This window comes from Melanostigma gelatinosum (genome assembly GCF_949748355.1).
Source record: "Melanostigma gelatinosum genome assembly, chromosome: 23".
Classification (NCBI taxonomy): domain Eukaryota; kingdom Metazoa; phylum Chordata; class Actinopteri; order Perciformes; family Zoarcidae; genus Melanostigma; species Melanostigma gelatinosum.
In genome coordinates, this window is record NC_136656.1 from 11917999 (window position 1) to 11935286 (window position 17288).

At 45.1% G+C, this 17288-nt stretch overlaps 1 protein-coding gene across 1 annotated transcript in view; it reads left to right on the plus strand.

The window, feature by feature from the left end:
- Positions 1-2685: 2685 nt before the first annotated feature.
- chrnb1 (cholinergic receptor, nicotinic, beta 1 (muscle)) overlaps positions 2686-17288 on the plus strand; it is a 31770-nt gene continuing 17167 nt past the window's right edge. The window contains exons 1-8 of the mRNA XM_079295380.1: positions 2686-2920; positions 6285-6418; positions 9624-9668; positions 9989-10098; positions 11673-11781; positions 12110-12254; positions 13494-13679; positions 15043-15266. Coding sequence (XP_079151506.1) covers positions 2860-2920; positions 6285-6418; positions 9624-9668; positions 9989-10098; positions 11673-11781; positions 12110-12254; positions 13494-13679; positions 15043-15266 — 1014 coding nt within the window. The 5' untranslated portion in view covers positions 2686-2859. The remainder of the gene's footprint in view (positions 2921-6284; positions 6419-9623; positions 9669-9988; positions 10099-11672; positions 11782-12109; positions 12255-13493; positions 13680-15042; positions 15267-17288) is intronic.

Here is a 17288-nt window from a genome sequence, read left to right on the forward strand (position 1 = left end):
GTACTGCATGGACGATCCAAGTTATTGTGACTTAAGTCTTCTAGAAAAGAAGCTAAGGAAATCAGCATAATCTTACTTTCCTTGTCTTCCAAATGCAAAAAGAGTGCTTCAGTCTTCCAGCTAATAAAGCCACAATGACACTATTTTTGTATTCAAACGGGGCAAAAAAATATATCTATATATAAGTATATATAAATATATCCATGCAAATGTAGTTGGGGCGCAGTGACTCCCCCTGTCGCTGGCAAAGGTGGAATAACGACTACCGTACGCCATCCGAACCCACGGATCACTTGGAGAAAAGAGCTGAAAAGGACCACGGAGAGCCTGCTGCCACCTGAGACATGAGGCGAGCAGTTTGAAACTCCTGGGTTGAGGTGGAGGATCACAGACAGGCGGGTCTACAAGCATGCATGCGCCAATCATTTACTGGACACCTTTAAAGAAACAGTCTTTACCCAATATTTACTCTTTAACCCCTTAAGCCCCCATCCTCAACACTATTATCCCAAACTCTTGTCTCTGCATTTGCAATATGATCTATATTTATTTCTATAATAACTTACACAAAGTCAAGGGAGACGTATTATTGGATAAAATTCAATAAAACAAACTAATATATTTGTATGATTGTAACGCTTGTCTGCTGAGAGTTTTTTTTGGGGGGGTGGATTGTTTTGATGTAATTCCTCCAACAGACGGCCTACGTTTCATAAAGTAGTGTCGTACTGAACCAAGTTAACCCAATCGGACTTGATCACATGAATCAACATCAACTGCGACGTGAGAAGAGTCCTGAGAGGCGCATATTTCTTTCTATGTTTTAAGAGCGTTTATTTGCGGTACATTTATTCTGATACCCCAGAAATGCAACTCGGAGAAGAAGAAGTGTGGTTTTAAAATACCTTGAATGCCTTTTTGACAATAGAATGCTTCAGACTTAACGGCAGCAGTTTGTGTTCGTCCCTTTCCCGTTTCAACATGACGATGCCGCCATGTGCAAAAAGCCGGCTCCATTAATAAGAAATGGTTTCCCCAGTTTGGTGTGGAATGAGTTGACTGGCCTCCACACACAGAGTCCCAAACCCCATCATCAGGCTTTGACATTGGATTAGCTTGTCTTCCAACATCTGCGGCCGACCTTACAAATGCTCTTGTAGCTGAATGAGAGCAAATCCCTGCAGCCGGGTTCCTAATGAACAAACCTCCCCTGGAATGCATTAAGAATTCCCGTGGTTTGGAACAGGACGTCCGACAGTGTAACATTAGGATGTTAACGTGCTTTGTTACAGACCTTTTGCCCACATCGTTTACTTTGATAACCTCCAATTGAAGTCTCAACACTAAATTCAATTGGCAGACTTTTTAATTTGAAATCTCAGATTAGAAGAGGTTTATCTCCGTGGGGTAATGAGGTAGATAAACACTGATTACACTGATTGATTTTCAATACAATTAGTGGAATGACATATAATGAGCACCTCCAACATCGAGGTATGTCACCGTTCTAAACTTGTTTTCCAAATGACATCCACATTTTAGGTAATCTGATTACTACAATACTGTTACATGCTACTTGTTACCATGTGAATAACAAGTGTGGGTAAGCGATCAATCTAATTTAACTTAACTACCTCTGAATTACGCAGCAATCTATTAGGGTTGCCCTCGGAGAGATCCCTGAATTTGAGTCGCGGCCAACAAGCTTTATATACACTCCCTCCTGACCACGGATTTGAGGTGTGACTTGACACTTGCGGCTAGCTGTTAATAGTTAGCTTCTATGGTAATTAAATTGGCGGCGGGCCAAATGGCAGTGACCGTGGATCATAAAATAGGGTGGCGCAGACGGCCGATGATTGTGAGCGAGAGCGGAGTGGCATGAAGAAAGGAGGTCATGGGATATACGGAGGATGTGCTTTTACTGCAAGGGGCCTTCGAGAAATAGTGTGGCAGTTAAACCTTTTGATCAACTTAGTGTTTTCATTTTATCTGGTGTTTATTTTGGTAGGGACAAATACATATACATGGAGATTATCCAATGCAGTGTATCACAGTATTGTTAGCTACTGCTATTTTCTAATGCTCGTCCCCAGAAGGGCCTTTAAAAGAGAGAGTAATGGCTGCTGTGTCACCTATATGTCCACTCATTACAGTGGACGACTGTACAAGAAAGCCACATTTTACACCACAACATGTGACAAACATTATTTCTTTCTCTATTGACGTGTATATATGGCATCACGGTGAGTTTCTTGGCTAGGCTTTTCATATGGCTTTGCAAGAAAGCTCCATGCAGGCAGTTCATCACTCAAAGGGGGGGGGGGGTCAGTTCAATGTGGACGTGATTCGTATTGATACTGGGCTGATGAATTGAGCATCTAGCTCAAGGGTCACACGTGGCTCAATGATTGGTGTAGACCGGAAGGTGTCATGGTCAGGGAGCCATGGTGAGAGAGACTCTATTGTTTCCCTCGTGGTACCTGTGTTGAGAGAGAAGGAGAGGCGGGCGCAAAGGGACACCTGTCACTTGCAACAGGAAACTGAATGAGGAAAAGGGCCGTGGTCTTTGTGTTGGACCAGTAGCGAGCCTCCATCTGAAGCTTCACCCCGCGAGGGGGTGAACAGTGACACACCCCCTCCTCCCCCCCTCCCCAAGGTTGTAATTGGAGCAGACAGCAGTTGGCCAGGCCGGCCTGACTGACAGACAACAACAGTCCACACCGACCAAACCACAACGTACACTGAGGAGTTCAAGTGAGCTGGAATTGAAAAAGAAGAGCCAAAAAAAAAAGTTTGGAGTTATCGACTAAGTTTCTGCTTTGCGGAGGAGAGACCTGTTTGGTTCGGGAGGGCGCCATGAGAAGCCCGGATCTATTCCTGCTGGCATGTTGTGTGGGCAGCCTCTGCGCATTGGGAGGTAAGGAACCAGCTGACACAATACATCATGTTATAGAGCTCCATGTCGGGATGTAACAACGGTACTTCTTAAATACTCCGATGCCACAATGAACAAAGAAAACAGCTGTTAATACCAGCTGTCACTACACAGACACACTATGGGTACATTTAACACATTATAACAGCTAAAAGTCTTAGCTCTGTGCTTAACTTTAGCTAACATCAACCAGTGGCGGGCCGTGCATTTCAAACCTGGGCCTTCACTGCTGTCCTGCAGCTGAAATACCACCTTATAACCTCATTATGACGCCACAGCTATGGTTATTATTCGTTTCTAGGGCTGTAACAATACACAATACACAGGCTTACAAACCGAACAATACGTTTGAATGATACTAGTGCATTTGGAAAATGCAGAAGCTTAAATTGTGGGAAATATAATGTTTTCTGCGCTCATGTAGGAGACAACGGTATGTATGACCTCTGAACCGGAACAAAAGAAAACACAACAAAAAACAGCTGGAGCTCCACAAGTGTTCTGGGAGGCTACGCTAACGAGCTTAACGGGGAAACAACAGCAGCAACACGCATTCTGCTACACACTCAAGGGGACAGGCCATTCAGATATTAGATGTAAAAAAACAAATGCAGTTGACTTACCAAACTCCATCCTCCTTTCTTTGTTGACAAAGAGTTTAATCGCAGTTAAATCCCAACTCACAAATCAGTTTCTCCTCCTCCTTCAGCCATTGAGTGTTCAAAAAACAAAGCTAGGTAAAAAAAAATAATAACCAAGCAAAATGCAAAAGATTTCATAATTTCTTCCATATCTTTCAATTTGAACTCTCACTACTCCGACTAAGCCTCTGCTGTTAAGTTTCGTTTCACGATAGTAACGTGCTCGCCCACTGACCAATCACAGCACACGCTGCACCTCACTGCAGAGCTGCATATGGAAACTGAGCTGCAGGTAATGCTGACGTAGTTGTAGGCCAGCTAGCAGGCTCTGACACGTCAAAGGATACGCCCAACATGTCAAACTAAAGATCTGATTGGTTGAAGACTATGACAATCAACAATATCGTCCCCATTCACTTAAACTGCACTGGATGCACTTGAGAGACTGCAGGCCTCTGCCTCTGTTCTTACCTAGAGACACAGAGGTGAGATCTGATTGGATAAAAGCTCTACTTAAAACAAGCTGCACTGGAAGCAGAGCAACTGAGGAAGACAGTAGCTGTGCAGTGAGAAAATAAGATAATGGGAAAAATATTTTTATAAATTACAATACATGTGTATTTAAGAAAAGTTATTAAATTATAAAATAGCTGTAACTTTGATTCTGTTTAGGCCAGCAGAGAAGGCCTTGCAGGCCCTGACGGCCCGCCACTGACATCAACATGCTAACAAGCGTGTGCCAACATGCTAATGTTTACCAGTGTGATAGCATGCTAACATTAGCTAATTAGCACTGAACAGAAAGCACAGCTAATAGGCCCATGCTAATGCAATTTGTTTTTCATTTTTAAATCTTTAAGGACTTATGTCATCATTCTGTCAACTAGCATGTGAATAAATAAATAACTCCTAAAACGAAATGTCATCACAGACAGCCACAAACAATCATTATTTATTCTGAGGCCTTCAGAGAATTCAATGTCTTTCTTCTATTTCAGCAAATAATTTGGAAACCGACCATTGGTGCTTGGACCAGTGTTGAACTTAAATCATGTCCTATCACTAATAAACAAGTGCACTCAGTGTTGAGTGAAGTTATGGCGCAGGATAACAGCTGGAGGCACATTTTATTTTTTAAGTAGGAGTACTTGTATATGCTTCTTCTGGCTTTTATCAAAGTGACTTTAAATGGCCATTCAAATTTGCTCTGTATTGTACTGCCGTCAGTTATATTGATGGCAAGCATCCTTCAAGTCGTCTGAACTGGGCAGAGATGGGGAAGAGAATGCAAAATGGTCGCCTCCTACAACCACTTCAGCAGCCACGCTTGCCTGTGCCCATAGCTAACGGGGGGGGGGGGGGGTGCCTTGCTCGGTGATCGTTGTCATTTATTCCTGTCGGGTCCGATCCCGCTGGGGCCTCGGCTATGCCAAACGTGATGAATGCTGCATCGCCAGAGCTGCTGATTATAAATGTGTCTAACCTTCCAGCACTGAGGAGGACGAGATGGGTGGAAATGAGGCAGGAGTTATGTATGAAACTGCTGCGGCGTGTAATCGTTTGGGTTTTGGTACGTTCACAGACACGTCTAAAAGTGCTACTTTAAACACGGGGATTATGGTCTAAGGGGAATTCATGACATGGATTTTGACTTTTAATATAGCTTTCATGTGGTGAGCTATATCTGTTGAAGGGCCAGTGTGTAGCATTTGGTGACATCTTGTGGTTTGGTTGCAGATTGCAAGCAGCTAGATAGCCCTCCACCCACTCCCCATGTAGGTAGCCAGCGGATATCTGGGCCGAGACTTCCCTTTCTACGTGTGCTTCTTGTTTACACTCACAAGTAGCCATTTTACAAGCTAATCCAAAACCAATAAAAAGCTAAATCATTGTCAGACCATAGTCGGTGGGTTCCGAGATTGCAATTCAACCAATGTGTTTCGCCTGTTCCGCTCTCCACATGGACTGTTTACCTGCATTCAAGCGAAGCCTGCTTGAACGTGATTGTTTAATACTCCACAGACTACAAATGGAAACCAGAGCGCCTCTTGCACAAAGGTCTTGCCTACAGTTTCTGCATATGAATGCAGAATCTGTTTCTGCAAATTGATGTTGGCACATTATATCCTACAAGGAGAAGGTCTATGGCTGTAATCGGATATTCTTATGTTTTTCCACTGATTGGGAACGCTGATACTCTGCGAAAGAACAAAGAAAACCCATTTGCCCCGTATTTGGATTGATCGATGGCTTCACCACAACAACCTGCAACCTTTGCAGAAAGTCAAACTCGCCCAATTTCCTCCCTCCCAACTCTCCTTTGAGTTGTGTCCCTGTTGCTTTGTCTTTGCAGTCGATGTGAGTGGGCGGGACTCTGTCTAGTTAGGAAGCATCGGGAGGATGTTTCATTGATTCCATTGACTAACGCCTAACTTACAGTAGCTACAACTAATCTGGCTAATTCTGGGAAGCATCCACTCACTGTGCTCTCCTCGACCACTGAGCTCGACGGTTCTTTTATTTGGTTGCACAACACACCTTGCCTGCCAACTAGCTTCGTCCTCACTTGTCACCAGTGTGTTGGATTTTGCACACAGCACCCAGCATAAACTTTGGTTACCAATGTTTGAGTTCATTAAGCAATGTATTCCTCACAGTCCATTGTTTATGAAGTCATATAAGCCGTCTACATATTTGTCCTCCAGGTGCGTCTGAGGTGGAGAAGGCTCTGTTGAAGCAGCTCTTTACCGGCTACAACCTGAAGGTGCGGCCAGCCTCCAGACCTGAAGAGAGGGTGGTGGTTCGTGTGGGTATGGTCCTTTCCTCCTTCGTTGGACTGGTGAGGCACGAGACGCTGACACTTAACGTATATTTGCATACATGTACATGAACGACAATAATGTTCACAAAACAGTATCAGGTGTACAGGATATGACAAGAAACAGTCCACCCATCCACCAGCTCTACGACTCTAAAACGCTCAACACCAAATAAGTAGATATTAGATCATCTGGCTCGTTGCTATACAATAGAAAAGGCTTCAAAACTAAAAATTGGACAATAAGAAGCGTTGCTTATGTGAGTTTGGGAAAATTGGGATTTTTACATCCTTGTCTCAAGGAAAAAAGAGTGACGTCGATGTTTTTGCATTTGGTCAGAGCAAGTGACGTAATATATTGGGTGGTATAATAACGAGTTTGACAAACTACTCCACTAAGATCGGATGGGAGGGGTTGTGGGCGGGTCAAACAAACAGGACTTTCACCCAGGAGACAGCGGTTTGTGTCCCATGTGAAAGGCTTGTTATGTAATATGTTGCGCTTGTTATGAATTGTTGCATCAGAAAGTCCGCTACGGGTGGTTGATACGACGCTGCGGTTGTTACGTTGTAGTTTTAAACACAAACCATGTTTTTTCTCTCCCTTTCCAAGTAGTTTAGTTCAAAGTTCAAAGTTCAAAGTTCAAAGTTCAAAGTTCACTTTATTGTCAAAGTTTCCACGTGTTATGCATACAGAAAATTCGAAATGCCGTTTCTTGCAGTCCCACAGTGTAATATAGACATGAACATATAACATATAATAGAATAAAATAGAATAAAATAGGAAAAAAAAAGAATAAATAAAAAAAAAAAAAGAAAAAAAAAAAAAGAAAAGTTAAGAACATAAGGGCCTAGATAAAGGATTAACAAGTAGCAGCAGAGAATAAAAAGTGACTGGTGCTGGATGAGGGAAGGGTGTGTGAGGGGGGTTTATGTTCGTAGCAGCAGAGAATAAAATTAAAATAAATAGATAAAAAAGTGACTGGTGCTGGATGAGGGAAGGGGTGTGAGGGGGAGTAGATGTCCTGGTATGTTCCATTTGAGGCAGTGTGGAAAGGTGGGTGAGGGGGAGGGTAGAGAGGTCAGGGGAGAGATGGCAGAGATGGCAGGAGGGGAGAGAGGGGGAGCGAGAGGAGAGAGGGAGGGAGAGAGTTCAGCATCCTGACCGCCTGGTGGAAGAAGCTGTTCCTCAGCCGGGTAGAGCTCGAACGGAGACTGCGGAACCTTCTCCCTGAAGGCAGGAGGCTGAAGAGGCTGTTGGAGGGGTGGGTGGGGTCACCCGCAATGCCGAGTGCTTTGCGGGTGAGGCGGGTGTTGTAAATGTCCTGTAGTGTAGGGAGTGAGACTCCGATGATCCTCTGGGCAGAGTTCACAATGCGCTGCAGGCTCTTGCGGTTGGAGGCGGTGCAGCTTCCGAACCACAGCGTGATGCAGCTGCTGAGGATGCTCTCAGTGGCGCCTCGGTAGAATGAGAGCATGATGGGGGGGGGGGCTCCTGCTCGCTTGAGCTTCCTGATGAAGTACAGGCGTTGCTTTAGTTCAACCTACCCAATCCCGTGGTATTTCTGCAATACAACGAGACTGATATGAAAAGTATTTTTGGTTCACAAACATCTACATTCCCTTGGTTTGCCGAAATGGTTTGGATTTCTGGGGTTTCACGTGACAGTAAAGACACTTAATCTTCTGGGTATCTCCTATTGTATGGGGTCAATACTGGGGTTCCCATGGCTCTGATAATGTCTCCGTAAAGGTATTAAGCACAGTGGTGGCTCCCTATGCTGAGGACCACTGTACATGACAGGATAACAAAGCGAAAGTTTTTAATTTAACACAGTGAATATATCTGAGAGCCATCTGGTTCTGGATTCAGCGCTTGCTGTCCTGCTGAGTCAAATCGCTCACAGAGTTATGCTACTGATGCGCAGCATTGCATTGCATGCTGGTAAATAGGGTTTTAGCAGCCTGCACTGACTGGGCTCCTGTCTCTGTGTAACAATTGTACACACACACACGGTCACTTTATCTGTTCATTCATTTACCCCGGGCCTTCTTCTCTGTCGCACTGGCCGACACACACATTCACACAGTGTCACGTTTACATACACATTGACTCCAGCGAGCACGCTCCTTACACCTCCACTCAAGGTGAGTGTCGCTCAGGAGAGGAGGTCACACGGGACCCTTAAGTTCCGGAGTGGAACGGTCTTGAACACTGACCCACTTCGATGCTCTGTCCGCTCATCTGCCCAACAGCGGTGTTATTATTATTAACAACCCCCCACCTCTGGTTACGGTCACAGGAACAGTAATCGGTAAGTGATGAGATGTGTTTGTGTGAGGGGGTGAGAGAGAGAGAGCGAGATGGTTCAGCCTCCCTCTACGCTCTTCCCCACCCTCCCTGTTTCTGTCCCAGCTGTCTCCCTGACATTCCTCCCAGCGTCTAATATAGCAGGCCCAGCTCAGGGGAAGCTCCACCTTCCTGCTGGATAGACAATCACATGCACGCATGCCTTCATTCATTGCCTGTAGTGGACATGAGCACGAGCTCTGTGTTGGGTGACTATGAGCTGTGTTATGTAGCCATAATGTCATTTGTTTCATAGTCATGGTATGATCGTTAAGCAGCGGTGTTCCGCCTTCTCAGATCACTGTTTAATACCTCATTCATCATCTCTGATGCACAAAATCTCTTTTAAACAGGAAACACTGTGAAATGGACTTAGGCTTAACTTTAAGTTGTTGAGAAGTTTGATCTTGTCCTATCACATCAGTCTACAGAAACGATTCCCCTTGTGACTGGGCCAGAAGCTAATACATCCTCGAATGATAATCTGACCAGCACACGCTTTCTGTATTTTCAATTATTAAACAAGAGTCCCAACTAAACGATGGCCAGCACCCCTCCCCCTCCCGATGGTCATTACTGAAGGCATCAACGGAGTGATGTTTGTGAGAGAAGAGAAAACACTCAATGTCCCTGCAGTAGAAACAAGGTGTGTGAAATGTTTAATGTAAAACTGAACATTAGGAAATGTGGAAAGCTGTAGGATTCTCACGCTGCTCTCTCCGTAATTCCCAATGTTCAAAATGTTGGTGGTAAGTGAACATCCTGTAGTCGGAATGGCCAAAAGGATGAGAATAAGACTCTGCGGTAGAAATCATCACATAAAGATGGAAGATGATTGAATGTGTGTGAATGATCATTTTCACATTTTTGTTCCAGAACATGAAAAATGAAGAGATGAGCACCATTGTCGTCATGAATCTGGTAAGTGTGTTGAGAGAGACCTCCCTCTTTGTGCCCCTACGGAAACAACCAAGAGGGAACACTGGGAGTAGTCCTAACAACACGGAGCATGTGCAAAATGAAAAATGATGTAAATGGTATTTTGTTATGCATATAATCCCTGTGGAATCTAATTACAGCAGTGATGGAAAATAATGATGAAATGACAAATTGGCTACATGTGTAAATGTAAAGTGTCCCCCCTTGTGTCCCTCTTGCCCTTTATATATATATATATATATATATATATATATATATATATATATATGTACAACACATAAACACAAACTCTTTCCCAACAGGAGTGGACGGATCATCGGTTGTCATGGAAGCCCAAGGAGCATGATGGGATTGAGGTGATGCGTATCCCCGCTGCGAAGGTTTGGCTGCCGGACATAGTCCTCATAAATAAGTGAGCACAAGCGCTGCACTCACGTTGACATGAATGAATCAGCGACAAAAGAGTTGGGAGGAGGAAGCGTTTGGTCGCTTTCCTCCTCTTTAAGACAGAGAATGTGTTTGTTCAGTTTGTGTCGAGGATGGGTTCTGCGTGGGCCCTGGGGGGCGTTTAGTGTTTACCTTCACACACACATGATGTAGCTGCTGCTCCCTCTGGGGAAGACAATATGACAAACGTCTCGTGAGGACAAACTTTGGCACAACCTCAATAATTCCATTTTTCTTTCTGCTGTCATGACTGGAGTATCATTTTAGCAGAGAATCGTGGGATCGCATATCACATAATCCATCTCGTCAGGCTGGAAGTTATGCGTATGTTTCCGGTAAGCTGGTGCACGGACCAATCAGAGTCCCGTGAGGAGGTACTGCCAGCTCTGGCCGTGGTCTAGGTGTGTGTGTGTGTGACGCGACACAGAGAGACGGCTGTTTGTTCCTTCAAAACAAAAATGGCGGCTCCTAAAGAGGTTAGGATAGATGCTGTAATAACATCAGTTATATCAGAGTATGTCTTCATTGGAAGAGAGAGCAAAGAACGACACTGAAGGCTTTTCTCCATGGAAAGGATTTCTCAATGGACTGGCTTCAGCAGGAGTTTGATTGACAGGTGGTTCATCCAATCACCTGCCAAGTATTTTTTTTAAAGTTTCTGCCCTTTTCTAGATAGTTTCCAATGTTGGCTTCTCAGGAGGTTCTGTGGAAGAAACCTTCTCTCCACTATTAATATCAATATAGAGAATAAAAGCAAGACAATGTGCGATATCAGCCGTTAAAACAAGTGCAGCCACAGATGATCTGTTACCGTGTTGATGGAGAATCAGCAGCAGATTGTTTGTGGTGTGATGGAGTCAGAGCACCACGCAGCTGCAACCAGTGGACATTAGGTTAAAGACCCAGGTACAGTACAGCACCTCTGTAATGGAAAACTCTCTGTCACAGCAGTAAATTACAAACTGAAGATACTTGGAGTCTCTCTTTCTTACGCCCTCGCACACACTCCCATTAACACCGCTGTAAATATCCCCACTGCTCCATTCATCAGCACTTTATAGGCAATTAAGCAGCATGGCTCCCTGAAAACTGAGCCGACGGAACCGCTCACACATACACACAAATGCAGAAGTGTGTATATCCTTCTCCGTGTGTGTGTGTGTGTGATCAATGCTGACCATTTAACCTTTTAAGCAGCAGCAGCACCTTCACAGGGACAGGGTTTTAGGCTTTAAAGACAAAGCCTCTCCTTGTTAATGCACCAGGGCCATAAAAGCCAAACACTGCACCCTGACAGACGGCTAAATCTGTGTCCAAATGACTTGATGTCTCTGTTGTGCATCGTGTTATGAGCTTGATGGCCAAAACAGCTCTGTTTACGTCCAGCTTTGGTGCTTTACACTTCGAAGTGTCCTGGGAAATGTGCAGTGATTTACAACTACCCAAAGCTGTACGGGGTTCATGAAAGATGTCTTCAAGTGCTAACGTACAGGTATAAGAAAATAAAAGATTCTAATCGTGTTTCGTCTGTGTTTGCAGTAATGACGGGGTGTTTCACGTAGCGCTGCGTGTCCACATCCAGGCTTACAGTAATGGCAGAGTAACCTGGACTCCCCCTGCACTCTACTGCAGCTCCTGTGGAGTTAAGGTAAGTACATCAACACAAACTTCAACTTGGAGGCACTGGGCCTCATGCATGATTCAATCTGAAATTGTGCAAATTGCCCTGGCATCCAATTTAAGAGCAGACGCAATTCATCTCACACTCAGGTGGGTGAGAACACATTTGGCCGTTAACTCACGTTTCATGAATCCCACGTAGGATTTTCACATTTTCCTCCTTTTTGCTTTTTGCAAGAACAAACATAATAGGAAATCATTCACGAGTGAGTCTCAATGTTCTCCGTCTATTCTGCTGCTTTGCATTCAGTTGCCTGTTTGTTTGTTTGTTTGTTTGTTTGTTTGTTTGTGTCTAGGTCGAGTATTTCCCGTTTGACTGGCAGAACTGCACCATGCAGTTCCGCTCCTACACGTACGACTCGACAGAGATCGACGTGCAGTACGCACTGGACTCAAAAGGCAAAGAGATCAAGGAGATCCAGCTGGACGAAGCTTACACTGGTGAGGATTTGGTTGGGAACACATGGATGGATGGATGGATAGAGGGATGGATGGATGGATGGATAGAGGGATGGATGGATAGATGGATGGATGGATAGAGGGATGGATGGAGGGATGGATAGAGGGATGGATGGAGGGATGGATGGAGGGATGGATGGATGGATAGAGGGATGGATGGATGGATGGATGGAGGGAGGGAGGGAGGGAGGGAGGGATGGATGGATGGAGGGATGGATGGATGGAGGGATGGATGGATGGATGGAGGGATGGATGGAGGGATGGATGGATGGATGGATGGATAGAGGGATGGATAGAGGGATGGATGGATGGATGGTGGGATGGATAGAGGGATGGATGGAGGGAGGGATGGAGGGATGGATGGATGGAGGGATGGATGGATGGATGGAGGGATGGATGGATGGATGGATGGATAGAGGGATGGATGGATGGAGGGATGGATGGATGGATGGAGGGATGGATAGAGGGATGGATGGAGGGAGGGATGAAGGGATGGATGGATGGAGGGATGGATGGATGGAGGGATGGATGGATGGAGGGATGGATGGAGGGATGGATGGATGGATGGATAGAGGGATGGATGGAGGGATGGATGGATGGATGGAGGGATGGAGGGATGGATGGGGGGATGGATGGAGGGATGGAGGGATGGATGGGGGGATGGATGGAGGGATGGATAGTGGGATGGATGGAGGGATGGATAGAGGGCTGGATGGAGGGATGGATGGATAGAGGGATGGATGGAGGGATGGATAGAGGGATGGAGGGATGGATGGATGGATGGATGGATGGAGGGATGGATGGATGGATGGATGGATGGAGGGATGGAGGGAGGGATGGATAGAGGGATGGATGGAGGGATGGATAGAGGGATGGATAGAGGGATGGATGGAGGGATGGATGGATGGATGGAGGGATGGATGTAGGGAGGGATGGATGGAGGGATGGATGGAACAGTGAAGGGAATAGGAGGCTTTTAGGAAGCAAGGGAACCGTTTGATGAGACATTAAGTGAGGGGCTGGTATATCCTTTGCATGATACAGTGAATGACTTCGCTCCTCTTTTTTTAAATGTTCCCTCATTTGGCACTTTTTCATCTGCCTAATATCTGAACCATTTGTCACTGGAGTATTTTTATGTATTTGCTTTTTGGGTTTTTTGGAGATTTGCTGCCGACATTTCTCTGATCAAAGGTTTGTGAAATGTGAATGTTTCCCCAGAGGGCGGCGAGTGGCACATCATACACAAGCCGTGCAGGAAGAACATGAACGACGATCTGTACGAGGACATGACCTTCTACCTCATCATAGAGAGGAAGCCCCTGTACTACGTGTTTAACATCATCCTCCCCTGCATCCTCATCACCATCATCGCCATCTTTAACTTCTACCTGCCTCCTGACGCAGGTATGCAAACGATCCCCGTAACGCACACAGTTTCCACTTTGATCTAGCTTCGCTTCGGATCATTAGCCTTATCGTCGCTCTCTAAAACTGCTTACACCATCCCTCCTATTTGTGTTCGTGGGGTCTGGTTGAATTGGGCAATCACACATTTGTCCAATTACTGTCACAAAGGCATTCAATTTCAGATTAGATAGCTGCTTCCTGTAGAGCACAGCCGAATCAATAACCTCTCAAATGTAATTGTAGTCATCAGCTTTAAGACTGTACTTTGTCATGAACTTTGCATTCATTGGCTATTCAGTCTGTAGGTGTTAAACTACTGGCTACGACATACAGTAGAGTTGTGGTTCTGACCATAGCTCACAATACACAGATACTGTGTGGCCAAGAGGCCCAGAAGTGCAGCTCCTTACCCCGTATATACCCCCAGGTGGTCTGTGATCAGCTGCAGGGCCGCAGACGCATCGGCAACTTGCACTAGGGGAGGCCCGCCGAATCAGAGGAGCAACACAGGCCATTTCATCCTGCAGTGTGACTCCAATAAGAACCTGCTGAGCCCTTCACACACACACACACACACACACACACACACACACACACACACACACACACACACACACACACACACACACACACACACACACACACTGCCTGGTGTGAAATGACTCATTTCAGCTCATGAGGCATATAGAGACCATATAGCCTACAGCTGTGGGGAAACGGTAATAACATCAGGAAGAGTTTACATTCCACAATTTCACATAAATAACACTTTTTTAAAGTTGATTCCAATGCTGTTTACATATTATCTTAGCTGCTGCTCCATATTATTGGAAAATACATTTGTATTTATTTAAATATATATTATATATATATCTATATTTTTACACTGTACCTCCCAGAGATCACCTGTCAACCTAAACTCTCGCATTTTCAGCTGGAGGTGAAGAACAAGCCTCTTGTTTTGACAGTTACTCAGTGAGGGAGCATGCGCTGCCTAATCAGCTTCTCATTACCCACCAACTCCGACCAATCTGTGGTAAACACAGTTTGTAAGTGACCACTAAATACACCTGGGAGGCCCGGCTCTACTGCTCTATCAGGATCACTTAGAATGGGAGATGAGTTTTCTATTCGAGTCACTGCTGGTGAACTCCATGGACCAGCTGTGGCTAAAATAGTACATCAGCTGAAGGAGCAACAAACCACGTCATGGTAAAACTAGAAAGGGACGTGTTGTAATTGTAGAATAACAGTGAAAACTATTAGCAGCCCAGTCCCCAGGAACAAAATGTTGGCATTGTACGTTTTTGCAAACCACAATGTGTTGGTAAGAAAAGTCTGCTTTTTTCCCCCCCACCAGGAGAGAAGATGGGTCTGTCAATCAACGTGTTGCTCACCCTCACTGTGTTCCTGCTGCTGCTGGCGGATAAGATCCCGGAGACCTCACTGGGGGTCCCCATCATCGTCAACTACATCATGTTCACCATGATCCTGGTCACATTTTCTGTCATCCTCAGCGTGGTCGTCCTAAACCTGCACCACCGCTCACCCAGCACCCACCTGATGCCCATGTGGGTCCGCAAGGTGAGGTCCCGCATTAGGTCACACCCTTCCTCTCCATAAAGAGACCAGCAAGTCTTTAGAGTACAAGCTTGGTATAGAGTGTCACATTTAAAAGCTCTGTTGACCTAACTATATTCAACAACAAAACTAAGACTGGTTATTAATAACAACAAGACATGAACAGACTCAAGGCAATCCGACTCATTATAGCACGAGTGACATCTAATGCAAGCGTGTACACATGGCATTGTCTTGTCGGGGCCTTCTGATGAGCACGTAAGCATGTGCAGACATGACAATGTGCTCGTGATGAAGAGGAAGAAGTGAATATGCCAAAAAATAAATGAAATAACTTAAGCACAGCATTCATTATGTATGCAAGCGTTAATGTAGTAATTGGGGCCTTTAATTAATGAATGCAATGTTAATTAGGATGATAATTCTGAGATGTAGGCAATAGTAGTTTCGTTCCAGGCAGCATTAGGTCGACAGTCCTCAACAACCGGAATGTCATGTTCTACCATTGACCCAATCAGTGGTTGTTGCCCTCGATGTACATTATGGGAAGCTAATTACAGGCCTGAGCAGCAGCTCTGCACTTTGCACCAAGTTCTGTCACGCCTTCAGGGAATGCTCACCTCTGAAAGGCTTGTATTACACACGGGTGGTTCGCATGGTTTACTGAAACTAAACTACTACTACTGGTACTGGATTGACGGGAGAAAAGAACATGACCGGCTCTGCTTCTCTTCGCTCCTCCTCCTTCGGACGATCGGTGCCATGAAATGTGAAAAGGAAAGATTTGTACACAAAACAGACATTTTATGAATGTTCAGGTAGGTGAACTAGAAACTAGAACTAGAAAAGTGCACTCAGCACCCTTTCTCCTGCTCCAAATGCCCCCAGCTGTCTGCCATGAGCACAGTCTCCCTCTCATGCTCAACCACACACTCGCTCGCTCCGCACATTTGACCCACAATCATCATGTGCATCAGTGTTGATGGGAAAATAGATCCGTTTATACGACTGATACCTAAGAGCGTAAACTGAAGCAGTTGTTGATCACTGAGAGGAGTGAGGAGTCAGCAGTGTATAAAACTCACAATAAAATAGATCAAGACCAGACACTTAATCTATCCACTTTGCGCCTGGTGGGAGATGATAATAATCTCATCTATTCATACTACTAATGCAATAATTAGTAAAAGTAATGGAAACGTTGATGTTTCTTCTCTTAGCATTCTTTTCTATGAAGGGGAGCTCTCCAGAGGGAAGTCTTATCGTCACGATTAATGATGTGACGAGCTTTGGGAAGTATAGCAGGTGTCGCGTGGGGTCAGTGAGGAAAGTGTATGAAGACGTTTTTTATCCTAACGGCTGCTTTTTGTGTTGTTTTTCAATCACGTAGTCACTTCACACTGACAACATTCTCTGGATCCTCTCACAGTTGAGCAGGTGTCACAAGTGGAATATTCCAAAAGCAAGAGCCAATGTTGTGGAGCCTGGAAGGTGCTCTGGCTAACCATTCATCAATCAGATACAATGTGGGGAGGATCACACCTGCGGGTTCCACCTGCAGCCAAAGATTCACCAGGACCACAGCCAGGTCTCAAGTCTCTATATCGTTTTTAGTGTTTAAATTCCTCCTTTAAATGTATTGTCTCTTTTATCCATTCTTGACCAGTAGGATAGTCCAATTTTAACATACAGAAAAGCCTTCAGAAATATCCATTAAGTGTAGCCACGAGCATCGTATAACACACTCTGATGTCTTGGATCTCCCTCTGTTTGGCAGCTCTTTGTTGCTGTGATCATGTCACTATGTGTGACTCACTGCTCTGCTGTCTGAGGGAAATACGACAGGTGTTGCAGTGTGCTGCGAAACGGGAGGATACAAAGAACGGTCACATAAGGACATGGGCATGTTTGATTCTGAATGACGGCCAAGTCGTGCTTTTTCTTTGAAACGACAATGCAAGTCAAGCGGCTTCAACTCCCGTTACATTCTCCACTGGAGCTGCAGTGCAGTCTGGTCCTCGCCGG